The sequence below is a fragment of the Glycine max genome, chromosome 13 (genome assembly GCF_000004515.6).
Source record: "Glycine max cultivar Williams 82 chromosome 13, Glycine_max_v4.0, whole genome shotgun sequence".
In the NCBI taxonomy this organism is placed as follows: Eukaryota; Viridiplantae; Streptophyta; class Magnoliopsida; order Fabales; family Fabaceae; genus Glycine; species Glycine max.
The window spans coordinates 22,007,805-22,028,217 of record NC_038249.2 but is presented as its reverse complement, the minus strand read 5'-3'; the positions used below and the strand labels follow the sequence as shown (position 1 = coordinate 22,028,217).

Here is a 20,413-nt window from a genome sequence, read left to right as displayed (position 1 = left end):
ATAAATATATACTAATAATATTAATAACTTAATATTAATAAATGTATTTACTTTGTATTTATTAATAAGTATAATTTTATCAAATAAGAAATGAGAACATAAAGAAAGAAAGTGTGTTAAAAAATGAAAAGATATAATAATACAAAAAAATTATCTACTCACATGTATATATTATATATAAATATAAAATTTAGATTAATTAATTGAATTATTTAGAAGGAATGAATATAGATTATCACATTAAATCACTCCATAAAATTAAGCCTTCATTTATATATATAATAGACTAGGAAACTTTTTTCACGAGCAGGGGATTAAATATAAACATTAAACAAGTAGTGATTAAGTAACATTCGTTAGCCGTATTACTCGTGCTTAGGTGGAAGAGCATCCCAAATAGTCCACCTAATCGAACGTTTCCGTTCCTTGTATTATACTTATGTTCCTAAGTGCTACGGGAAATTGTATTATCCTACGCGAAACTACGCAGTGGTTTCCATGCAAGGTTAATAGAAGGAGCCATACTTTGTTCCTTTTAGGTGAAAGTGTAGCAAAATGTTAATACTTAACTCCGTATCATGGTTAGATTTATATATCAATGGCATTTTACACCTATGCGTTGTAGTTCCGTGCCTGCACTGCACTATAACTTAACTCATTCTCAATACCCTTGCTTTAAGAATCATTGATATCAGCTCAGGTGTCATTTTTTTCTTTTACAAGTCCATTTCTAATAATATTAGATATCATACTATAGAGCTATATACACTATGAACTTTATTAAACTATAGTGACTTCATTTGTAGAAATAAAGACATAGGGAGGTGTTTATGATTATTAAGTAGCTTATATGCTGTATTGCTTCTGCTGAAAATGTCTTTAACGTGTTGAATTACCAGATGAGTTGAAAACATGGGTTTCAAGCATTTGCTGCTTGTGACGTCTGTGTGTGCTTGGTTTGTATCCTTGGCTGTTACAACTTCTTCTGGTGATGGGGTAACGAGAGTTAGTCTAAAAAGGAGGAGTTTAGACATTAACAGTCTTAATTCTGCAAGGATCAAGGGGGTTGTTAATCATTTAAAAGCAGATGGAGTGTATCTGAAGAATTATCTTGATGCACAGTATTTTGGCGAAATTGGTATTGGGTCACCTCCACAAAGCTTCAGAGTTGTGTTTGACACTGGTAGCTCGAATCTGTGGGTCCCTTCCGCCAAATGCGTCTTGTCTGTAAGTTATATAGTTTATGATCTGTTTTATTTTATTTTTTTTTGTCGTCATGACATTAGTATAGAGTATCCGTCAATTTTATTGATGATTAATCTCTGCTAGAAACATGACTTGTTACCTTTAGTGGGATCTCCCTTCCTAACTATGTTTTTTTCATTTACAAAACTCGAACTTGAGACCTTACTTAAAGGAGATTAAGTTCAGTTCCACTTAAACCAACATGTTGGTTTATGATCTACTTCTAATGCAACTGAATACACCTTCAAGTTTGTTTTCTTTGACTATGCTTATTTTAAAACAAGATATATATGACTACCTGCAGATTGCTTGCTATTTTCATTCCAAGTATAGATCGAAGCTATCTAACACCTATACGAAAATAGGTAAGTCCGAATTAGCATGATATGCAATTTGAAGTTCTTCAATTTGCTTTTACATGTACAAAGCTTGTATTTGTTATAGGGAGGATTGCTAGCAAAAACACCTGCGCTTTTTCTCATTGGTTGAAATTCATGTTGATCTCACTAATTGGAGAACAGGACCTACCAAATGGGAAATGAAACTTACATATAATTAGTGGACCTACATGAATTTCACGGGATAAAAGAGTATATTAGATAATGTGTTGCCAGCATTTCTCTTGTTATACTTATAATGCCTATACTAAAGTTTTGTTTGGAAAATGTCCAGGAACACCTTGCAAGATCCCTTATGGCCATGGACACGTTCCTGGCTTCATCAGCCAAGATAATTTAAGAGTTGGGGATATCATCATCAAAGATCAAGTCAGTATTATGACTCTAATTAGTATTGTGATTGGTTGGGTTTTATGTGCTTCAAATATGTTTACACTTTTGATTGTTCTGATGCTTACTTACTCCTATATCCTCCAGCAATTTGCTGAGATTACAAAGGAAGGACCGTTGGCGTTTTTAGCAATGCATTTTGATGGGATACTTGGACTTGGATTCCAAAATAAGTCAGTGAGACAAGTCACACCAGTGTGGTAATTAATTCTTTTGTTTATTGTTATATTATATACCTTGCTATGTTTGATCTTGATTTTTCCTTTTAAATGAGTGAACAAGGGAGCATGCTTAGTGCTGTGATTGTTATTGGTGGTAATAGGGTAGTAGAAAAAAACAAACTATCTCCTTTCTCTAGAGCCTTTGATGCCTCAAATACAGTGATTAGTTTTGTGAATACAGGTACAATATGATAGAACAAGGGCTCGTGACTCAAAAGATTTTCTCCCTTTGGCTAAACCAAGACCCAGTGGCAAAGCTAGGGGGTGAGATTGTCTTTGGTGGGATTGACTGGAGGCACTTTAAGGGTGAACACACTTATGTTCCACTTACTCAAAAGGATTATTGGCAGGTCTATTGTTATTTTTACATCTTTAATCACTCCTGAGTAGCTCTTAGCGTCAACCATGTCAATATTGACATTTTGTGTTTTCATCTCCAGATTGAGGTGGGAGATATTCAAATAGCAAACAATCCAACAGGTTCTCTTTCATTTCTATTCTGCTTGTTGTTTAATCTACATGCCCTGTATTTTCATTATTTTTTGTAATCATTTTCACATGATCAATGTGTTTTTGACTGCCAACTTACACCACTGTTTCTAGTTCATTTCTTCCACTTCCATAGACCTGACTTACAATATAAAACTTGAGTTTCCAGGGCTATGTGAGGGTGGTTGTGCTGCTATTATTGACTCAGGGACCTCTTTGATTGCCGGTCCAACAGTATGATCTCACATTCAGTCTTGGTACTTTTTTTGGTTCCATTTTTGTTTGGTGTCTCTTTTCTTACTAGTTCTCGTTTGCAGAAAATTGTGACTCAAATTAACCATGCCATTGGAGCAGAAGGATATGTGAGTTATGAATGTAAAAACATCATCCATAACTATGGTGATTCAATATGGGAATATATAATTTCTGGGGTTTGTTCTCTATACCTTTCCCCCTTATACTCACAGTGATTATCCAAAGCTCTACTGGTATTTTAATCATTCTTTCTACATCTTCTTATGTCTTCAGTTAAAGCCTGAAATTATATGTGTTGACATTGGACTCTGCTCGCGTAATAGAACATTTATAACAAAGTACAGTACTTCTCATTTTCCTCCTGTTATTTCTTTTGAGAAAAATCCATTTATTTCAATTCTCTTAACCAAAGTCTACCTTTAAACCTGCAGTGATGTTATTGAAACAGCAGTGTATAATGAAAGTTGGGGCGAGTCACGAACAAAGGAGAGCCCCTTGTGTACTTTTTGTGACATGATTGTCTTTTGGATGCAAGTTCAGCTTAAGCAAAAGAATACAAAGGAAAAAATATTAAAATATGTGGATGAGGTAATTGTTGTACAATGGATTACAGATCAGAATTATCCTTTTTACTTTTGAATTGAGTATTCAATAACTCTTTTTCCCATTAAGGACTAACAAGCTCTTTGTTTTTTCTGTAAAAGCTGTGTGAGAAGCTTCCCAATCCTGTGGGACAAACATTTATAGACTGCAATGATATAGCAAACATGCCACAAATTACATTCACCATTGGAAACAAATCATTTCCCCTGTCTCCAGAACAGGTCTGAGTTTTATGGTCAATTTTTCTAGTCGTCACATAACTTTTCAGTTGCTTTACATTAGTTTCTTCGCTCTAGAAAAATGAGCATGCATTATGCATAATGTATTTACACCAGCTACCTAGTTCAAGTTGTTTTTGCTCTGTCCAATTTTCTGTTGGTTGTTTGAATTCATATTTGGTCGCTATTACTTAACAGTTCAGGAATTTAATATTCTTTTTTTGTTTTCTTCTCAGTATATGCTAAGAATTGAAGAAGGTTGCAACACTGTATGCTATGGTGGTTTTGTTCCTCTAGATGTGCCAGCTCCACAAGGTCCCCTCTGGTAATGAATAACAATATTCGTATGATTACTGCCGTATATTATTATTATTGTTATAGTAATAATATATGACAGTTGTAGTATGGTTGCAGGGTTCTTGGAGATCTTTTCTTGGGGGCTTATCACACAGTGTTTGATTATGGCAATCTCCGTATTGGATTTGCTGAAGCTGCGTAGCCATAATTTGGTGGTGTTATTACTATGCCAAATTGTTTGTAGGAAAAAAGGAAGAAAGAAATAAAGGTTTATAGGATTTTGCAGCTTTTAAAAACTGCAGACCCTCGGAATTTCAGTGCTGCAGGGTCTCTAGTAAATGTTGATTAGTACTAATAATTTGGTATACTTCATGAATAAAATTTGTCCCACATAAACACAAGCTAAGAATTCAGCAAAAGAAACATAAGCTAAGTTTGCCCTGGTGATGAGACTGCATAGATAAAAAGTTAAAAAAAATATGCACCAGCCGGGAATCGAACCCGGGTCTGTACCGTGGCAGGGTACTATTCTACCACTAGACCACTGGTGCTGTTTGCTCATTGTTTATATCTTTTATATATATTCTAAATACTGGTGACGTAAAGTTTATTAATTACACAAAAAAGTCGAAAATTTATGTAGGTTACTGAAATACCACAAAAATATATATATATATTTAAATTATCCTTCCTTTCCGTGCATGTTTATATATACTGCTAGATGTTAAGCTGAGCTTAATTAATTGACTAACTTAGTAACTTAATTAAATGTGTGGATTTACCAACAAAAGATATATTAATAGGAAGAAAGAATATTTGTTAAAGCTTCTTAAAGTTAGATTTACCGATCTTTTATATAATGTTGTAAAACTTGTCCCATTGACAAATATTTTGACCAAAAAGAGGAAAAATGTAATTATTTCCCCCAACAAAGACTATAAAAATAAATTTGTCTAATAAGAAAAAGAAATGTCATTATTTTAAAAAAAAATGTAATTGTTGATTTTTGATAATAATTACCTTAAAAATCATGTTAAACATCATTTTTATTTGATAGATAATGTAAAATTATAAACTAACAATGCATGTTCCTTAAACTTATATAAAAAAGAGGAAAATAATTTTATACAAAATGAAAAATTAAAATAAAATACGAAGTTACGGCCAAGGCCCTCTAAATGTACAAGTGCATTCATCCTAACAATATTTATTCCAAGTAGAAGCATTCACCCTATATATCTGTAAGTCTCTCTAAATGTAAGTTAGTCAAATTAATAAGGATTAAATTCAAATCTTGATATAAGAATTTTATTGATAATGATTTATAAATATTTTTGTAAATAGTCTTTAAAGGTGTATCCTGACCTTAATAATTTCCGAACTCAACTTAGCTTAAAAAAATAATTATAAAAAAATATGTTATTGCTGAAAAAAAACTTATTAATAATATTATATAAGATTTTAAAAGTACTAGTTAGTATTTAAAATAAAGAGATTAAATTATATTACCAAATTATTTATATTTTAAGATATTTATATTACATCAATTTTAATTTATATAAACAGGTAACAAGCGATTTTTTATTAATATAAAATTTTATATATATAATTTATGTGAAACAAATTTTAAATTTAAGTATAAATTTAAAAAAAATATATCATCTAGTTAAAAATTATATAATAATAAAATAATTGTGAAAGTTACACGATTGTTTCTTGTTAAAAAAAAAAAAAGTTGAACAATTAAGTAATTTTAGTGGAAGAAAGATAGCGCAGATGAAGTAGGCGAAGGCTGAAGGAAACCTCTGGAATTTTCTTTGGCCAACGGCGATTCCACTAATAAATATACGTTTGTTGTGTTTCCGAGGCCTGTGAATCGGAATTGGGGTTTCTTCAATCGGAATCGCGAACAACATGGAAGTGAGAATTGGGCAAAGGGTGTCTCGCGGAATGCTCCCTCTCCTCGCTCTCCACACCGTCAGCGAGTATTACCGCTCCGACCACAAACCTCCGTTCACCGCCGCCCTCATCGCCGCCAACACCCTCATCTACCTCCGCCCCTCCTTCCTCGATCCCCTCATTCCCCCCATTGAACAAGTCTGGTTCAACCCCCACCTCATCCTCAAGGTCACTTCTCTATTCCCTCATTCTTATTACCATTTCATTTTAGGGTTTTAAATTCTAACATGCATTGTTAATGTTACAGAACAAGGACTTGAAACGCTTCTTGTTGTCGCCGTTTTACCATATCGGAGAACCGCACCTGGTTTACAACATGCTATCCCTTCTCTGGAAGGGGTTTCAGTTGGAAACCTCAATGGGAAGCGTCGATTTCGCTTCCATAGTCGCTTCCTTGCTCGTTCTCTCCCAGGGCGTAACCCTAATGTTATCCAAATCACTGCTTCTGTTCTTCGACTACGAGAGATCCTACTACAGCGAATACTCCGTCGGATTCTCCGGCGTCCTCTTCGCCATGAAAGTCGTTCTCAACTCCCAATCGGAGAACTACACCTCCGTCTACGGAATTATCGTTCCGTCCCGTTACGCTGCGTGGGCTGAATTGGTTCTCGCTCAGCTTCTCGTGCCGGGCGTGTCGTTTCTCGGCCATCTCGGTGGCATTCTGGCGGGGCTTCTTTATCTGAAGCTGAGGAGTACTTATTCGGGTTCTAACCCTATAAAAGTTCTCATCAGAGGGATTGTTGATGCTGTGAAGTGGCCTTTTAAGTTCTTGCGGCGGAGGCGGGGACGGATCACCGGAAGGGGAACAGTTGGAAGTAACAGGGCGTGGAGATGCCAGACGTGTACCTATGACAACAACAATGGTTCCCTGAGAGTGTGTGAGATGTGTGGGACGATTAGGGTTGTCAATGGAGTGTCCTCTTTTCAGAGGAGCTCCCGTTCTGATGGGCTTCCTTTGGATGAGTTGCGCCGCCGGAGAATCGACAGGTTTGGAGGCAGGTGATCGTGGTTAGTTTTGAGTTCGCTGCAGCTTCTGGTAAATAATACTATTGGATATTGAGATTCAACACATGTTAGACTTTTTTGTTTCGACATATATATGTTAGTTGTAGAAGTATGACGACTGAGCAATGAATGTTTTCATGCTATGCTAGATTGTTTGGCATTTTCAAGAAAAAAAAAATGAAATTTGGATACTTTTATTGTAGATGTTGTTGGTACTTTTTTTTTTCTATCAAAATTGGTATTTCATGGCTGGTTACTTTTAACTTAGTAACTACACTAAATCGACTGCATTTATCAAGATGGGATGTTAGTATTGTTGTTTGTCAAACTTCCTTTGAATATATGTTGGGAGATTTTTGTGATTTAACACCACGTAATAGAGGTTGCAATAGCTACCACATCCAGTCACCCACTAACATTTTGAACCCAAATTCTGTGCCTACTTTTACTTTTCTAATTTGCAATTTTAATCAAGTTGATACACAACCTTTTAGTTTTTTCAACTGATTTGGTTGATACCTAGATGATTATGAAATTTATCTGGGATGAATCGGCTAACACTGTTCACTAAGCTCTGTTAAGTTATTTTGCTTATATGTTAAGAGATAAACTTGCTGTGTGCCATTTCCATTAAATACCTACATCAATGATATATATCATCACCCCTCTGTTACGCATGAAATAGTGCTTTAACAATGACAAACCTGTCATGTATTAAAGCTTAAGGGGCATAATTAATTTTGGTCAACCATATCACACAACCATATCACACCTTGTTAATTTTTTTCTAGTTTATTAAATGACAATTTTGATGAGAAATAACCTAATCATAATATGTAATATTCTTCGGTACGAGTGAAATTTTCTCGTGTATAACGATAACATTGATATTTGAACTTAAAATCTCATAAATTATCCAAACTCTTTTTTATTTTTTTAACTATGATATTAGGGAAAAATATTTATTGAATTTGTCAACTATTAATCTTGATAAAAAATGTGACTGATCATTTCTTTTCTTCTAACCACTTTTTTCTATCACAAGTGTGAGGACTCGCCATGTCTTAGTCTAAGACTTAATTTTTGGAAATTTATCTCAACATAATTTAGACAACTTAAAAGAAAAGTTTATCAAAAAGGCGATATTTTTTTCTGAATGAATAGCGTAGCGTAAACCTTTAAAATTCAAGGTACATTTCCTGTAATTAAGTTTGGTGAATTAAATCCAAAGGTTTGTTTGAGATCCCGGCAGCAGAATCAAGAAGCGGATGAAAAATAGAAAGTACCTGGTAACAGTCAAATATGCATTTCTGAAATCTCTCACAGGACATTGGCCTCTGTGACTCTAAATACTAATTGGACAGTTATGGTTTTAAGATGTAAATCAAATTTAAGGAGACTTTGGGGTAAACTTGCATATGCATATCATGAAATCTCAAGATTCAATACATAAAACTGAGACCTCTTATCTCACTGACGGTGGTGTCGATGTGTGAAGGCAACTGGGGATAACAAATAATCAATCACACGGATGGGATCGTGGGATAATTTTTTTTATTATATCTTTCGATTCATTGGAAAAAATGAATTTTGATTAATCTAAAATTCATCAAAAAATAAATATAGTCTAACAAAAAAATTATTTTTCTCAAAAATTAAAATTAAATATTATTCAAAAGATTCAACCTTAAATGTGATTTAGTTTGACTTTATGGTTTGGACTTGTATAAAAAATCATATAATTAATCTTTACTAATTAATGTTTCCTTGACCATGCATGAAATGGAATTCAACAGAAATCCTGGAAAACGAAAATCTATCCGGGGTCTAATAAGAGAATCTTAAAATAAATTTTTAATTAATACTTTTTATTCATAAGTGAGAGACCAAACTTATACATATATTCATTATTACTAAATAACATATTTATACTATATATAATAATATATATTTAGAAAATATTAATTTATATCTATTAATATTGATTTATTAATACATACTAATAATATTAAATACTTATAAATATTTATTAATAGTATTAATAACAATATTAATAATTTAGTTTTTATTTATTAAAAAGTGTATTTTTTATTTTATTACGACTAAATAAATAATATTATAAAACCAAAAAACAATAACTTACACTTTTGAATATTATATATCTTAATCTACGATAAAATTTATAATAAGTCGCATAATCAATTGAACTAAACTTTCTTGGTTTAATTATTTTTCTTATTTCTTTCATTCCAAATACTTTTCCTTTTTTTTCTACATCCTATTTCTTTCCTCTTTATTTCACCCCTAATCTAACAAAGTATGAAACAAAAAATATCTCACACTGGTAGGTAAAAGGTAAACGAAAAATAAGAAAAATACTTAACATATCTTTACTTTTTCATCCATTCCATTTCAACATAATTTTATTTTCTATCCCATCATTTATTATATCTATCACTTTCTTAATTAACATTTTTTTCTCTCTCAATTCCTCTCTTCTTTCCGTCTGCACACTCAAAATGGGCTGTACAGTACCTCACCATGTTTTTTATGTATGTTTTTTTTTTATCTAATTAAGTGACTTTGTTACCATACAATCTCTCAAATTTCAATTCTACTCGACTGTCGATAATTTATCCTGCAGCATAAGCTGGGAAAAGCAATGGTGGAAGAAGCAGTGAGTCTATATATGACCCTTAAAACCAGCAATAAAGTAAATTCTATAATAATCATTGTACCAAAAAAATTTGTGCAAGAAGCAAATGCACCAGAGACTGAAACTAAATGGTTATTATTATTATTCTCATAAAATACATGTGGCTTTAGAATGGATAAGCACAACTGAATTTCATGAAATCACTCAATTTGGCCATTGGTACATGAATTCCCAGTACCCCGTTTGTCCATTTAAGCCATAAATGCCTTCAATCGATACTAGCCATGAACATCCAGCATCACCACATCGTACCCTGTCCCTGGCAAAGGAATACGCATCAAAATGGAACTCCTCAACATTTTCCCATCCCAAATCACAGAAAAACAGTGTGGTTCCAGCAACATTGTCAGAGAAGTCCCATCCAAATTCGTCCCCGTATGCTATGTTTTGTTTGCCCAGATCATTATCTTTGGACTGGCAATGCAAGGTCATGTTCCTCCCAGATCCTAGTCTGTTCTTGATGCTTACATGTTTGGTGCCTTCAACAATAGTGGTGCACAATACTATTACCAGCACCAGGGTCACCAGATGATGAGTTATCTTCTTAGCTAAACCTCCCATATATGTTCTTCTATAACAGGATTTGAAGCCAAAATCAAACATATATAGACACTTGAACAAGTGGAACCAATCTTGTCTTAATGCATATGGAAATTACTACATGGCATTGGTTTTGCTGTGCATGTTCGTTAGTTTCGAAGGGAACTTGTTTTATCTCTCTCTTTTCTTTTCTTCTTCTACTTTTTAGTTGTCGCCGCGGGTATTATTTAAACTAATCTTTTAATATAATTTTTTTTGTAAAACACAAGTTCATATAGAAACCCTAAATCTATTTAATCAAGTTAAGAAATTTATAGGATCCTTTTGGATGGAAAGTACTGGACCATCATTTTGATTATGCTTTTATGAGATAGAATTGCACTTTTCAATAACTCTTTTTAACATATTCTTTATTGTTGGCTAAAATTTATTAATTAAGACTAAAAAATCATGAGTGGATGTGACCCATTGAATAGGGAACTCAATAATTTCGTAAGTCCCAATAAATTTCAATCAATATTAGTGTCTAAAATAATGTCTTACTAGCATTCATTCCTCTTCTATGAAATTATTAAGTATTCAATTTGTAACGAAGTCAGATTTTCCTTTTCATTTAATGGGTGAACTTTGGATCAATTACTTCTATGGATTCAAAAGTATAATAGTTGACCATCTTTTAACAGTCAGTTAATGTTGTTATTTATATGATTCCACAGATACGCACACTGAGCATGCTAAGATCACGGTTTCAGTCATTGCCTGGTGCATTCAACACATGCTTGGTTCCTTCTGATAAGAAGCAAAAAGGAAGATTCTCTTTCTCAAAGAAATTTGCTGAGGCTGCTTAGCTGCTACCACATTTACATTAATAACTACATTAAAACATATGTATTAGTTCATCTTCACTTTAGTTTCCATTCTTGTATAGATTACTGCAAGCAAAAGAAATGAAGCTGCCAAATTTGCCCAATTATGGAATGAGATTATTTGCATTTTCCGCGAGGAAGATCTCATAAGTGATAGGAAAGGACGTCAGATCCAATCTCCTTAGCTGGTTTCTTTTCTATCTTTTCATTTTTCTGCCCATCTCCTATTTAGGACTAAACTATGTTTGCGTGACTCCAGGGAGATGGATCTTTTGCTAGTTCCTTACTCATTGGGTCATAATCTGAAAATAATTCAGTGGCCACCATTTTTGCTTGCTAGCAAGGTAGGTTAATGTGATTCAATTTCAATATTCATATGTTTATTATCAGTCTATATGATTGACGCTGTCAGACTTTACAGATTACTGTAGCACTGGATATGGCAACTCAGTTTCGAGGGAGGGACTGTGATCATTCGAAGCGCATATGTGCTGATGAATATATGAAATGTGCTGTGATTGAATGCTATGAATTCTTTAAACATGTTCTACATGATTTAGTGATAGGAGAAACTGAAAAAGGTTATCTGTTGGCATCCTGTGTTGGTGCATTTGAATTTAGTTTACACTTCATGCCAAAAGGGCTATTCAAGATTAATGGATTATATTCTTTTTAATTGGTGCAAATTAGACCCAGTTTCATTAATCTTCTATCCTGCTTAGATCTGTTTTTGTACAAAGAGTTCAAATTTGTTCATGTGGTCTATCAGTCTTTTTGAATTTCCTAAATAGCAATTACACCAAGTCATTTTATTTTTCCTTTTATATTCTAGCTAGATTTTAGATGTATTTCTGAGCTACTTTGACTACACTGAGTAAATGAATAAATGAAGGAATGGCTAACCGCTAACTCGTGTAATCAATATTAATTTGAGCCATATTAATTCATAATTGCATATTGAAGTACAGAGGATCATTTGATATTTTTCTTATCAGCTGTTTGCTGTTTTCTTAAGTAGCACATACAGTTGAAGCTATGAATATTTAATTCAATTAAATTCTTATCGTACTTCTGAATCAATTGTGATGAACCGGTATAATTTCCTCAATCATCAAAGAAGTCGAGAGCAACATCTCAAAGAATACACTTCTTACAAATTTCCGTATGGGCTTTCTAACCTCCCTTGGTAAGAAGTTCGTGGAGCTTGTGGAAATCATGGTGAGTCATTCCAAACAAAACTAACTCCAGGCATTTCTTGATATGGCTTCTGAAAAAGGTAAGATTAAGTTCCTTTTATTCTGAGATATTTAGCTAAATCTAGTAGGTAAAATGGGGGGGTTGTGATTCACAGTTTTTCCCAAACAGTTGGCTCTCTTATGTATACATACCTTCAACTCTCAACAAGCATTTCTTCATTAATATGCTTTCCTGTAAAAGTACTTGTCTTATACATCATGGTGCCTGAAAAAAAAAAGTATTTATCTGCTAAGAAGATTGCATGTTATTTTTGTCTTGTGAGCAGAGATATTCGATGGCTATAAAGCGATTGATGTTCCATCTGAGGAAGAAAAAAAGAGTCATAGATCCTTATATGCCCGTTTAGAGGCTATGGCTGACTTGAAATTCACATACGTTGCTACCGGCAGCAATATGGGAATCAAAAGCGCTCTGGAGACCGTCGTGCAACAGATATCCTGAATTTGATGGTTAAGTATGTTCTCCGTTTGTTAAATAAAATTGAAGAATCTAATTTGGCTTTTAGTTTCCCTAGTTCATAATTTAAGAATTTAATTTTTGGTTCTTCATTTATAGCAATCCCTCACTTTGTGTTGCATATATTGATGAAGTTGAAGAAAGAGAAGGCGGAAAAGTACAGAAAGTTTATTATTCTGTATTGGTCAAAGCTGCGGACAATCTTGACCAAGTAAATGCATATTGATGTCAAAGAAGAGGTAGTTAATTTCTAGTGGTTTAACTTAGAAATGATTGTTTCCGTGTCTCCTCTGAAGGAAATATATCGAATAAAACTTCCGGGCCCAGCAAAGTTAGGAGAAGGAAAGCCAGAAAACAAAAATCATGCCATCATTTTTACCAGAGGGGGAGCTCTTCAGGCTATCGACATGAACCAGGTAAAACATTATAAAATGTGAAGCTTGAACAAGTTGACAATGGATGTCTATTAAAATTGGTTTATTTGAAATTTTCTTCTAGGATAATTATTTGGAAGAAGCTTTGGAAATGAGTAACCTTCTGGAAGAATTTAATGAGGATCATGGAATGTGCTCACCCACCATATTAGGTGTTCGTGAGCATATTTTCACTGGAAGGATATGAATATTTTTCTACTTAGAGCTAACACTTATCAATAATAATAATTAGTTTTCAATGCCTTTAATTATTTAGCCGTGCAAATCTGTGCAAATCTGTTATTTCCAATTCTGATTTGTTGAGAATTATTAGGAGATTGGTAGCTTGATTCATTACATATTAGGGTTGTTCACTTATATATATATCACTGTAAACTAATATCAAATTTATTAATAAAAGTTACAAACTTATTCCTCTATATGGTATCAGCCTAAACGATCCACTCATTCCCTATTTCTTCAAGGGACACTTAAGGAGGAAGTCTTCATGATACAACCACCTGGTTTTGTCAACAAAAACTTTCTTGATCATGTTTGTCGCCTCAAAAAGGCACTCTATGGGCTGAAGCAAGCACCCCGCGCCTGGTATACGGAGCTTCGCCTATTCCTGCTCTCCCTTGGTTTTGTCAATTCCACTGCAGATGCATCTCTTTTCATCTACCAAAAACCAGAGGTTACACTTTACTTATTAGTATATGTTGATGATATAATTATGACTGGAAATTCATCTGCAGAGCTGTCCAAACTCATTGCCACACTTGATGCTCGGTTTTCGTTAAAAGATCTTGGATGTCTCAGTTATTTCTTGGGTGTCGAAGTAATTCCTTCCGCTGCAGGAATGTTTCTTTCACAAAGGAAATATATCATTGATCTGCTACATAAATCAGGCATGACAAATACAAAACCAGCATCCACTCCTTTGTCAGCGAGTGTTCAATTACTTAAGGATTCTGGTGATCTCCTACCCTCTCCAAATGAGTACCGCACACTGGTTGGAAGCCTTCAATACTTGAGTCTTACACGTCCAGACATCGCCTTCGGCACTAACAAAGCCTCTGCTTCGCCCTCGGTTCGAATCGCTATTGTCCAAGTTGCATCTCTCATCCAGATTATACAACTTGCGGGAGGATATCAATAATAATAATTAGTATTCAATTCCTTTAATTATTTAGCCGTGCAAATCTGTGCAAATCTGTTATTTTCAATTCTGATTTGTTGAGAATTATTAGGAGATTGGTAGCTTGATTCACTACATATTAGGGCTGTTCACTTGTATATATATCACTGTAAACTAATATCAAATTTATTAATAAAAGTTACAAACTTATTCCTCTATAACACTTTGGTGTGTTTAGAACCCTGTATTACTTAATTTTTTATCGCTTGTTACTGTGTCTCTTCCTTGGCCTGGTTTATGTCAAACCAAGAAACTAGCTTTGTCACAATGGGTCAAAGAGTTCTTGCTAGACCACTAAAGTAAGTTTTTGTTTGTTGTGTTTCTTATTATATGGTTGGCTTGCCATAAATTAGGATCCTCCTGAGAAACACATGTCTAGTCAAGGCAACATTTAAGAGTGCTATGCATTGAAGATATTTAAAACAAGTTTCAGAGGTTAACATATTCAAACCATAGTTGTTCCGAGTTTTGCTTACTGATGGATTTCCTGCTTTTTCCCTCCCTCATTTGATTTTCTTGGAGGCAATAATCAGTCAACTATTGGATTTTTCTTTTTGATGTCTTCAGCCGTTATTGCAAGACAATTAAAATACATATAAGCAGGAATATCTACAGAGAAATATCTGATGTGCATCCAGAGAAGTGTTCGATGCCTGTCCAACTACTTAGAGAAGTGCATGTGGTGTGTCCAAGCCCCAAAAGAAAAATTGGACACCGCAAAAACGTGTCAGACACGGTGTCCGCCACATGTCCAAGCAGTGTGGGTGTTGGAAACGTGTCCAACACGTGGACATGGCATTCATCGGAAGTGTCTGTGTTTCCTAGTTTGGAAGCCGTTGCTAAATGCAATTGTATTATTATTATTATCAAGTAGTGATTGGAGCTTGCTTATTGATTAGATATTTATTGACTTTGATTTAGGGTAAGTAAAGGGTTTCTACTTTCTATACAATGAAGAATAGTAACAGTGATATTGCTAACATTTGTTTGCAAGGTTTGGGAGAGAAATTTTTATTTTTTCAATTTCTTTTCAGGGAGGTTACATTGGAAGCTAAATCAAATAAACTTATTGGGTGGACACGCAATATTTGTTCTCCAATCTTTTTTTTATAAAAATCATTTCCATAAAATTGATTGTCTCTTCTTATAAGAATTTTTTTTAAAAATGCTTGTTGCGTTAATTATTTTTTTCTAGAGTAACTTAATCAATTAACAAATGTCATAGCCAAAAAATAATAAATACTAAAAATTAATAAGATGAGTTATTTCTCTGTCTTATTATGAATTTAGAATCGAAGATGATGAGTAGCAATTATGTAAAAAATCATTCAGTCAAAAGAGATAAATGATTAATTCAAAACAATTAAGGGTAATTTTAAAATAACTAAATTATTAACAAATTTAATATTTTTAACAAAATTAACTATTTTTCTTAAAATTGTGAAATAGTATAAAAAGAAACAAGAAATGATGCAAACACATTCTTTATCACACTTGTTACTATTTTATTATAATTTATTCATTAATATGATATAAGATTTAAAAAAATTATTTTTCATAATTTTTAACGAATGTCGCTTCTTGTTCTTCTAATTAATAGTTTAAGATTGTTTTATTTTAATCAAGGAATGCAATATTATTTTTTACTTTTGAAGAAATTGTCAGTTTTATTTTTATTAGGCTTAAATATATATTTTTTCATGTAAGTTGACATTTTTTTATTTTTAGTTCCTATAAATTCATTTTTATAATTTTAGTTGGGATTTTCCATAAAGTAGTAATAAATGGTATAACTTGTACATATTTTTTAAATTTTTTTCAATTTGATATGATCTATTCGTTCATGAAGTTATTTACTTGATTGTAGGTATTCCTGGAACACTGAAGTTGGCATTTTTTCAATTTGGGATCTTATAAGTTTTTTGGTTATTTTTAGTTCTTATAAATTTATATTTTTTCAATTTTAGTTTATTTAAGATTTTAATATTTTTATTTACAGTTCTTATAAGTTTATGCTTATAGAGAGCAAACATTAAAAAATACAAACTTATATCAACTTAAAATAAATAAAATATCTTAAAAATCAAAATTGAAAAAAAAACATAAACTTTAAAATTAAAAATGAATAATACAAGTACTAAAATTACAAAATTACAAACTCAAAGAGACAAATTTCACTTTTGCAATATACAATTTCTCTCACTAGAATTAATCGTCAATTTCTTCATATTGCACCAATTTATCTTCCACTCTCTAATTAATAAAGTATTTAATTATTTCTTGAACTAATTTCTTGAACTCTTCTCAAGTTTAAGTTGGAGCTTTTCTCAATGTACATTGGCCAATAAAGCTATGTTTAACACGTCACTTTAGCTAGTTTTTTTATTATTTTCTTTTGCTAATTCAAAAAAATGCTTGACCTCGTTAATGGTGTTTGATAAACAATTTTTTTAACTAACTTATAACATTTTTATATCAGATTTTGAACACACCCCTATACTAAGGATTGGACTCTCAAACCTAAAATTTGTAACATTAAACACTTGTGAGTGGTTCAATAATGAACTGATATTCAACAATAATTTCTATTATTTGGCGGTAAATCATCCTAGAATTTATGTTTTGGCTTAATTTAATTCCAAACACTCACACTAATATATTTTATTTTTTTCATATCACTTATCAAGTTGGGATCTGAATTTGGAACATATTAGAAACAAATTTAATTACTTTTTAAATATCATTGGATCAACTCATTTTGGGATAGTTACAATTTTGTGTCCAAGTTGAAAATTAAATCCCAAACCTTGATTAAGGGACAAAAGTGTTAAAATACTTTTTTCAACAACTTTTAGTGATTACTTTTATATTAATAATTTTTGCTCAAGAGAGATTAAATGACTTAATTAAGAGCTAAAAATGTCACGTTTAACAGTTAAAAATAAAATAAAATCAACATTAATTCAATTAGTTAAAACTTAATTGCAAAAAATAAAATAAAGTAATTGCCAAATTAATTTTTTATTATAACTTTTACTATTTTACATTCAAAATGTTTCTACAATTCAAACATAAAAACTATGATTTTGAATTAATTATAATTTCAACAAAATTATATTTTAAATTTTAATTATAATTTAATGCACAAAATGATATTATGACTCATTTGAATATTTTTTCTAGACATTTTATAAGATTGTTGATGGATTGACAATTGCATCAATTCGTTCCAAATAGTAAATTTAAAACGGAAGTTCGAGTATCATATCCGCATGGACTTTATTTGTAATTATACTCAAGAGCGATTTATTTTTTACTTGTAACTATTCAAAGAGTTTTGTTGGGGGAGGGGGGCGGTAGCCCCTTTAAGTCAATGTCTAATTTTACATATGTTATCAATTAATGTTGTTATTTGATAGGAAGAACTAAAATTATTAATATAAAAATTATATAAAAAAAACACAAAAACTTATTTAAAGACTAAAAGTGAATTAAAAAAATAAAAATAACATAATTAATAGCCCTAAAAATATTATTTTGTTGTCTCTTAGAGTTTAGTTGGATTGTTTATTGTGAATGTGGGAATTTGACTTTTCGCAATGACCTTTGTCATTTTATCATTCATTTATCATTTTGTTTTTTTTTTCTTTGGAAAAAAATTATCACATAAAGAGAAATAATTTTAATTATGATAAAGTATTTCAAAAAGATATTTAATAATTAATTAATAATTTAATTAATTAATATGATTGAGACAAAGACTCCATTAAAGATTATCAAATTTTATGATAATTTAATTATCAACAAAGTTGATTGATATTTCACACCAATATCGTGATAGTCTAAGAAATAACAATGTTTCTCTCACTCTATGCATACGGTGTGAAATGGATGGAAAAAAGAGTTAAAAAGAAAAAGGAAATGAAAGGAAATAATATGAAAATTAACATTGATAAGATAAAAATGAAAATAAAAAATATAAGGAAAATAAAAAGAAACAAAACCAAAGTTCATTATTTAAAATTTTGATTAGAATATTAGTGTAAAGATTTTGTATACTATCATTTGATTATATAGTGTTATGTTATGTATAGCAAGTAATTGATTTCATCTATAAAAAAAGTAATTGATTTTATAATAAATAGTTTAAATGCTAGGCTTAAGATCATTTATAATGGATTGATGATATGAAAATCTTTACACTTATATGAATCTTGACAATATTTTCTCTAACATTCTCTAAAAAATTATCTTTATGATGAATTATAATTTATTGAAAATTATCAATTTTAGTAGGTTTCACTTTTCATTTAATAAAATCATGAGAGAAAATGATTAAATTTAAAGCAAAACTTAAAAAAATTATGATTTTTAATAAATTTTAACTAATCATCCTAAAAATAAAATATTAGGAATAATGCTGCTAGTACTTCTCTCACAGTTAGTGTGTGAGAATTAAACTCTTAATTAAATGTTTAATCTCAATAATCAACATAATAAATTTATATGAAATATTGACCTAAATTACCGAAATCAAGTTTCAATTTTAATTAAAAAGCAACACAAGAAACACGTAAAAAAGTGTATCTAGTAAACATGTTATTAATTAGCTTGTTAACGCAAAAAAGCACTACTGCAGGCCACTTTTCCCTCATACAATTCCAGTCGCAGCAACACTCAGTGTCTCTCTCATCCCTTTTATATTAATCATTTTCTTTTTGCATAGTGAGGAATAGATCCACAATTTCACTCGTTATTTATGTATGCAAGATTGCAAGTTCTTTCATCCCTTTTATCCAAAAAGACAAATGCAAGTTATTTAATTTGCCATTTATCTGAACATAATTTTACTAAATCTTACGCACTTGCACAGCATGCCACGTACCCTTTATCTACACTTATTATATTAAAATATCCAGTTACCGCCACGTGTCATGTTGTTTGAGCCCACCTTTTTTCTTTTTTTATTTACCAATTTACCTTCTCTCCTGCACTTCCACAGCTAGTAATATATAAACGTCCAGTGTGCAGGGTGGATGGAAATGAAGAGAGGAGAGAGAGGGAAAAAAAAGTAAAGAAAGAAAATGAAACACAAGACATGTGATATAATAAAAAAGTATAAAAAATTGTAATTAAAAGTAAGTTGTAAAAGAATGTCATATATTTATTTTTCTTAAATTAAACCATCTAAAATTTTGTTTATTTATGTATTTCTTCTATCTTTCCACCCAAGTTATTTCCTCCTTACTCTTTTCTCACATGAAAAGTAGATAAATGATATCTCACTTTCATTTCCTATTCAAAACAAATAAACAAGATTTCACCCTTATTTCCTACTCATTTCATGCTAGTCAAGTTCTAATTATCTTTTTTCTGTGATTCTTTACTTTTTCTTTCAGTTTCTTTTTTTGTTTCTTTTCTCTCTTTGTAGTCTTTCTCTTCATCCTTTTTTTTCTTTGAATTTTCGCTTTCTTTTATTTGGTTTGGCTGTTCTCTCCCTCATGCTTTATTGTGTTTCCTTTTTCAGATGACTTTGAGTTTCTTCCGCCCTATCTTTTTATTTTACAAGAGAAATATTAGCCACATATTTTAGTAGATTTTTTATCAGTTTAATTTCGATAAAACTGTAGTGAAAAATATTGGAATTCATTTAAGATATATATGATATGTATATAAATAATTATCATGAAATTTACAAATCTTATCAAATACAATAATAACTTAAATAATTCCTATAAAATAAGGTATTTTTTTTAGTTCTTTAATTTTTTAACCAAAGATTATACTGACAATGTATGCTAATTATTTATTTTTCAATTACATAAAAGTTGGGTACATCAACTTTACACATGTCGTTCTTGTCGTCATACTAATAATAATAAAAAAA

The 20,413-nt window shown here is 31.4% G+C and overlaps 3 protein-coding genes and 1 non-coding gene across 5 annotated transcripts; 2 read left to right on the top strand and 2 right to left on the bottom strand.

Annotated features, from left to right (window-relative positions):
• The first annotated feature begins 618 nt into the window (after positions 1–618).
• Positions 619–4,539, top strand: LOC100796053 (cyprosin). Of its 2 annotated transcripts, XM_041008035.1 has the most exons (14): positions 619–700; positions 900–1,227; positions 1,550–1,610; positions 1,918–2,012; positions 2,121–2,233; positions 2,436–2,604; positions 2,695–2,734; positions 2,913–2,977; positions 3,061–3,174; positions 3,272–3,336; positions 3,430–3,586; positions 3,703–3,822; positions 4,056–4,144; positions 4,223–4,539. In XM_041008035.1, the coding sequence occupies exons 2-14, from the start codon at positions 913–915 to the stop codon at positions 4,380–4,382; spliced, it is 1,563 nt and encodes a 520-aa protein (XP_040863969.1). In that variant the 5' UTR covers positions 619–700; positions 900–912; the 3' UTR covers positions 4,383–4,539. The 2 variants fall into 2 exon arrangements, with proteins under 2 accessions (XP_040863969.1, XP_003541325.1); XM_003541277.5 differs by lacking the exon at positions 619–700 and having other exon boundaries at positions 720–1,227; positions 4,234–4,508.
• Positions 4,540–4,596: 57 nt separating this feature from the next.
• On the bottom strand, positions 4,597–4,667 carry TRNAG-GCC (transfer RNA glycine (anticodon GCC)). Its single transcript has one exon. It is a non-coding gene; the product is annotated as a tRNA-Gly (tRNA).
• Positions 4,668–5,885: 1,218 nt separating this feature from the next.
• LOC100816495 (rhomboid-like protein) lies at positions 5,886–7,324 on the top strand. The gene is made up of 2 exons (NM_001253295.2): positions 5,886–6,243; positions 6,323–7,324. Exons 1-2 carry the CDS (start codon positions 6,031–6,033, stop codon positions 7,076–7,078), a joined length of 969 nt encoding a protein of 322 aa, NP_001240224.1. The 5' UTR covers positions 5,886–6,030; the 3' UTR covers positions 7,079–7,324.
• A 2,597-nt stretch (positions 7,325–9,921) lies between these two features.
• LOC102670225 (self-incompatibility protein S1) lies at positions 9,922–10,468 on the bottom strand. The gene has a single exon (XM_026124854.2). The coding sequence runs from the start codon at positions 10,397–10,399 to the stop codon at positions 9,941–9,943; it is 459 nt and encodes a 152-aa protein (XP_025980639.2). The 5' UTR covers positions 10,400–10,468; the 3' UTR covers positions 9,922–9,940.
• Positions 10,469–20,413: the final 9,945 nt, after the last annotated feature.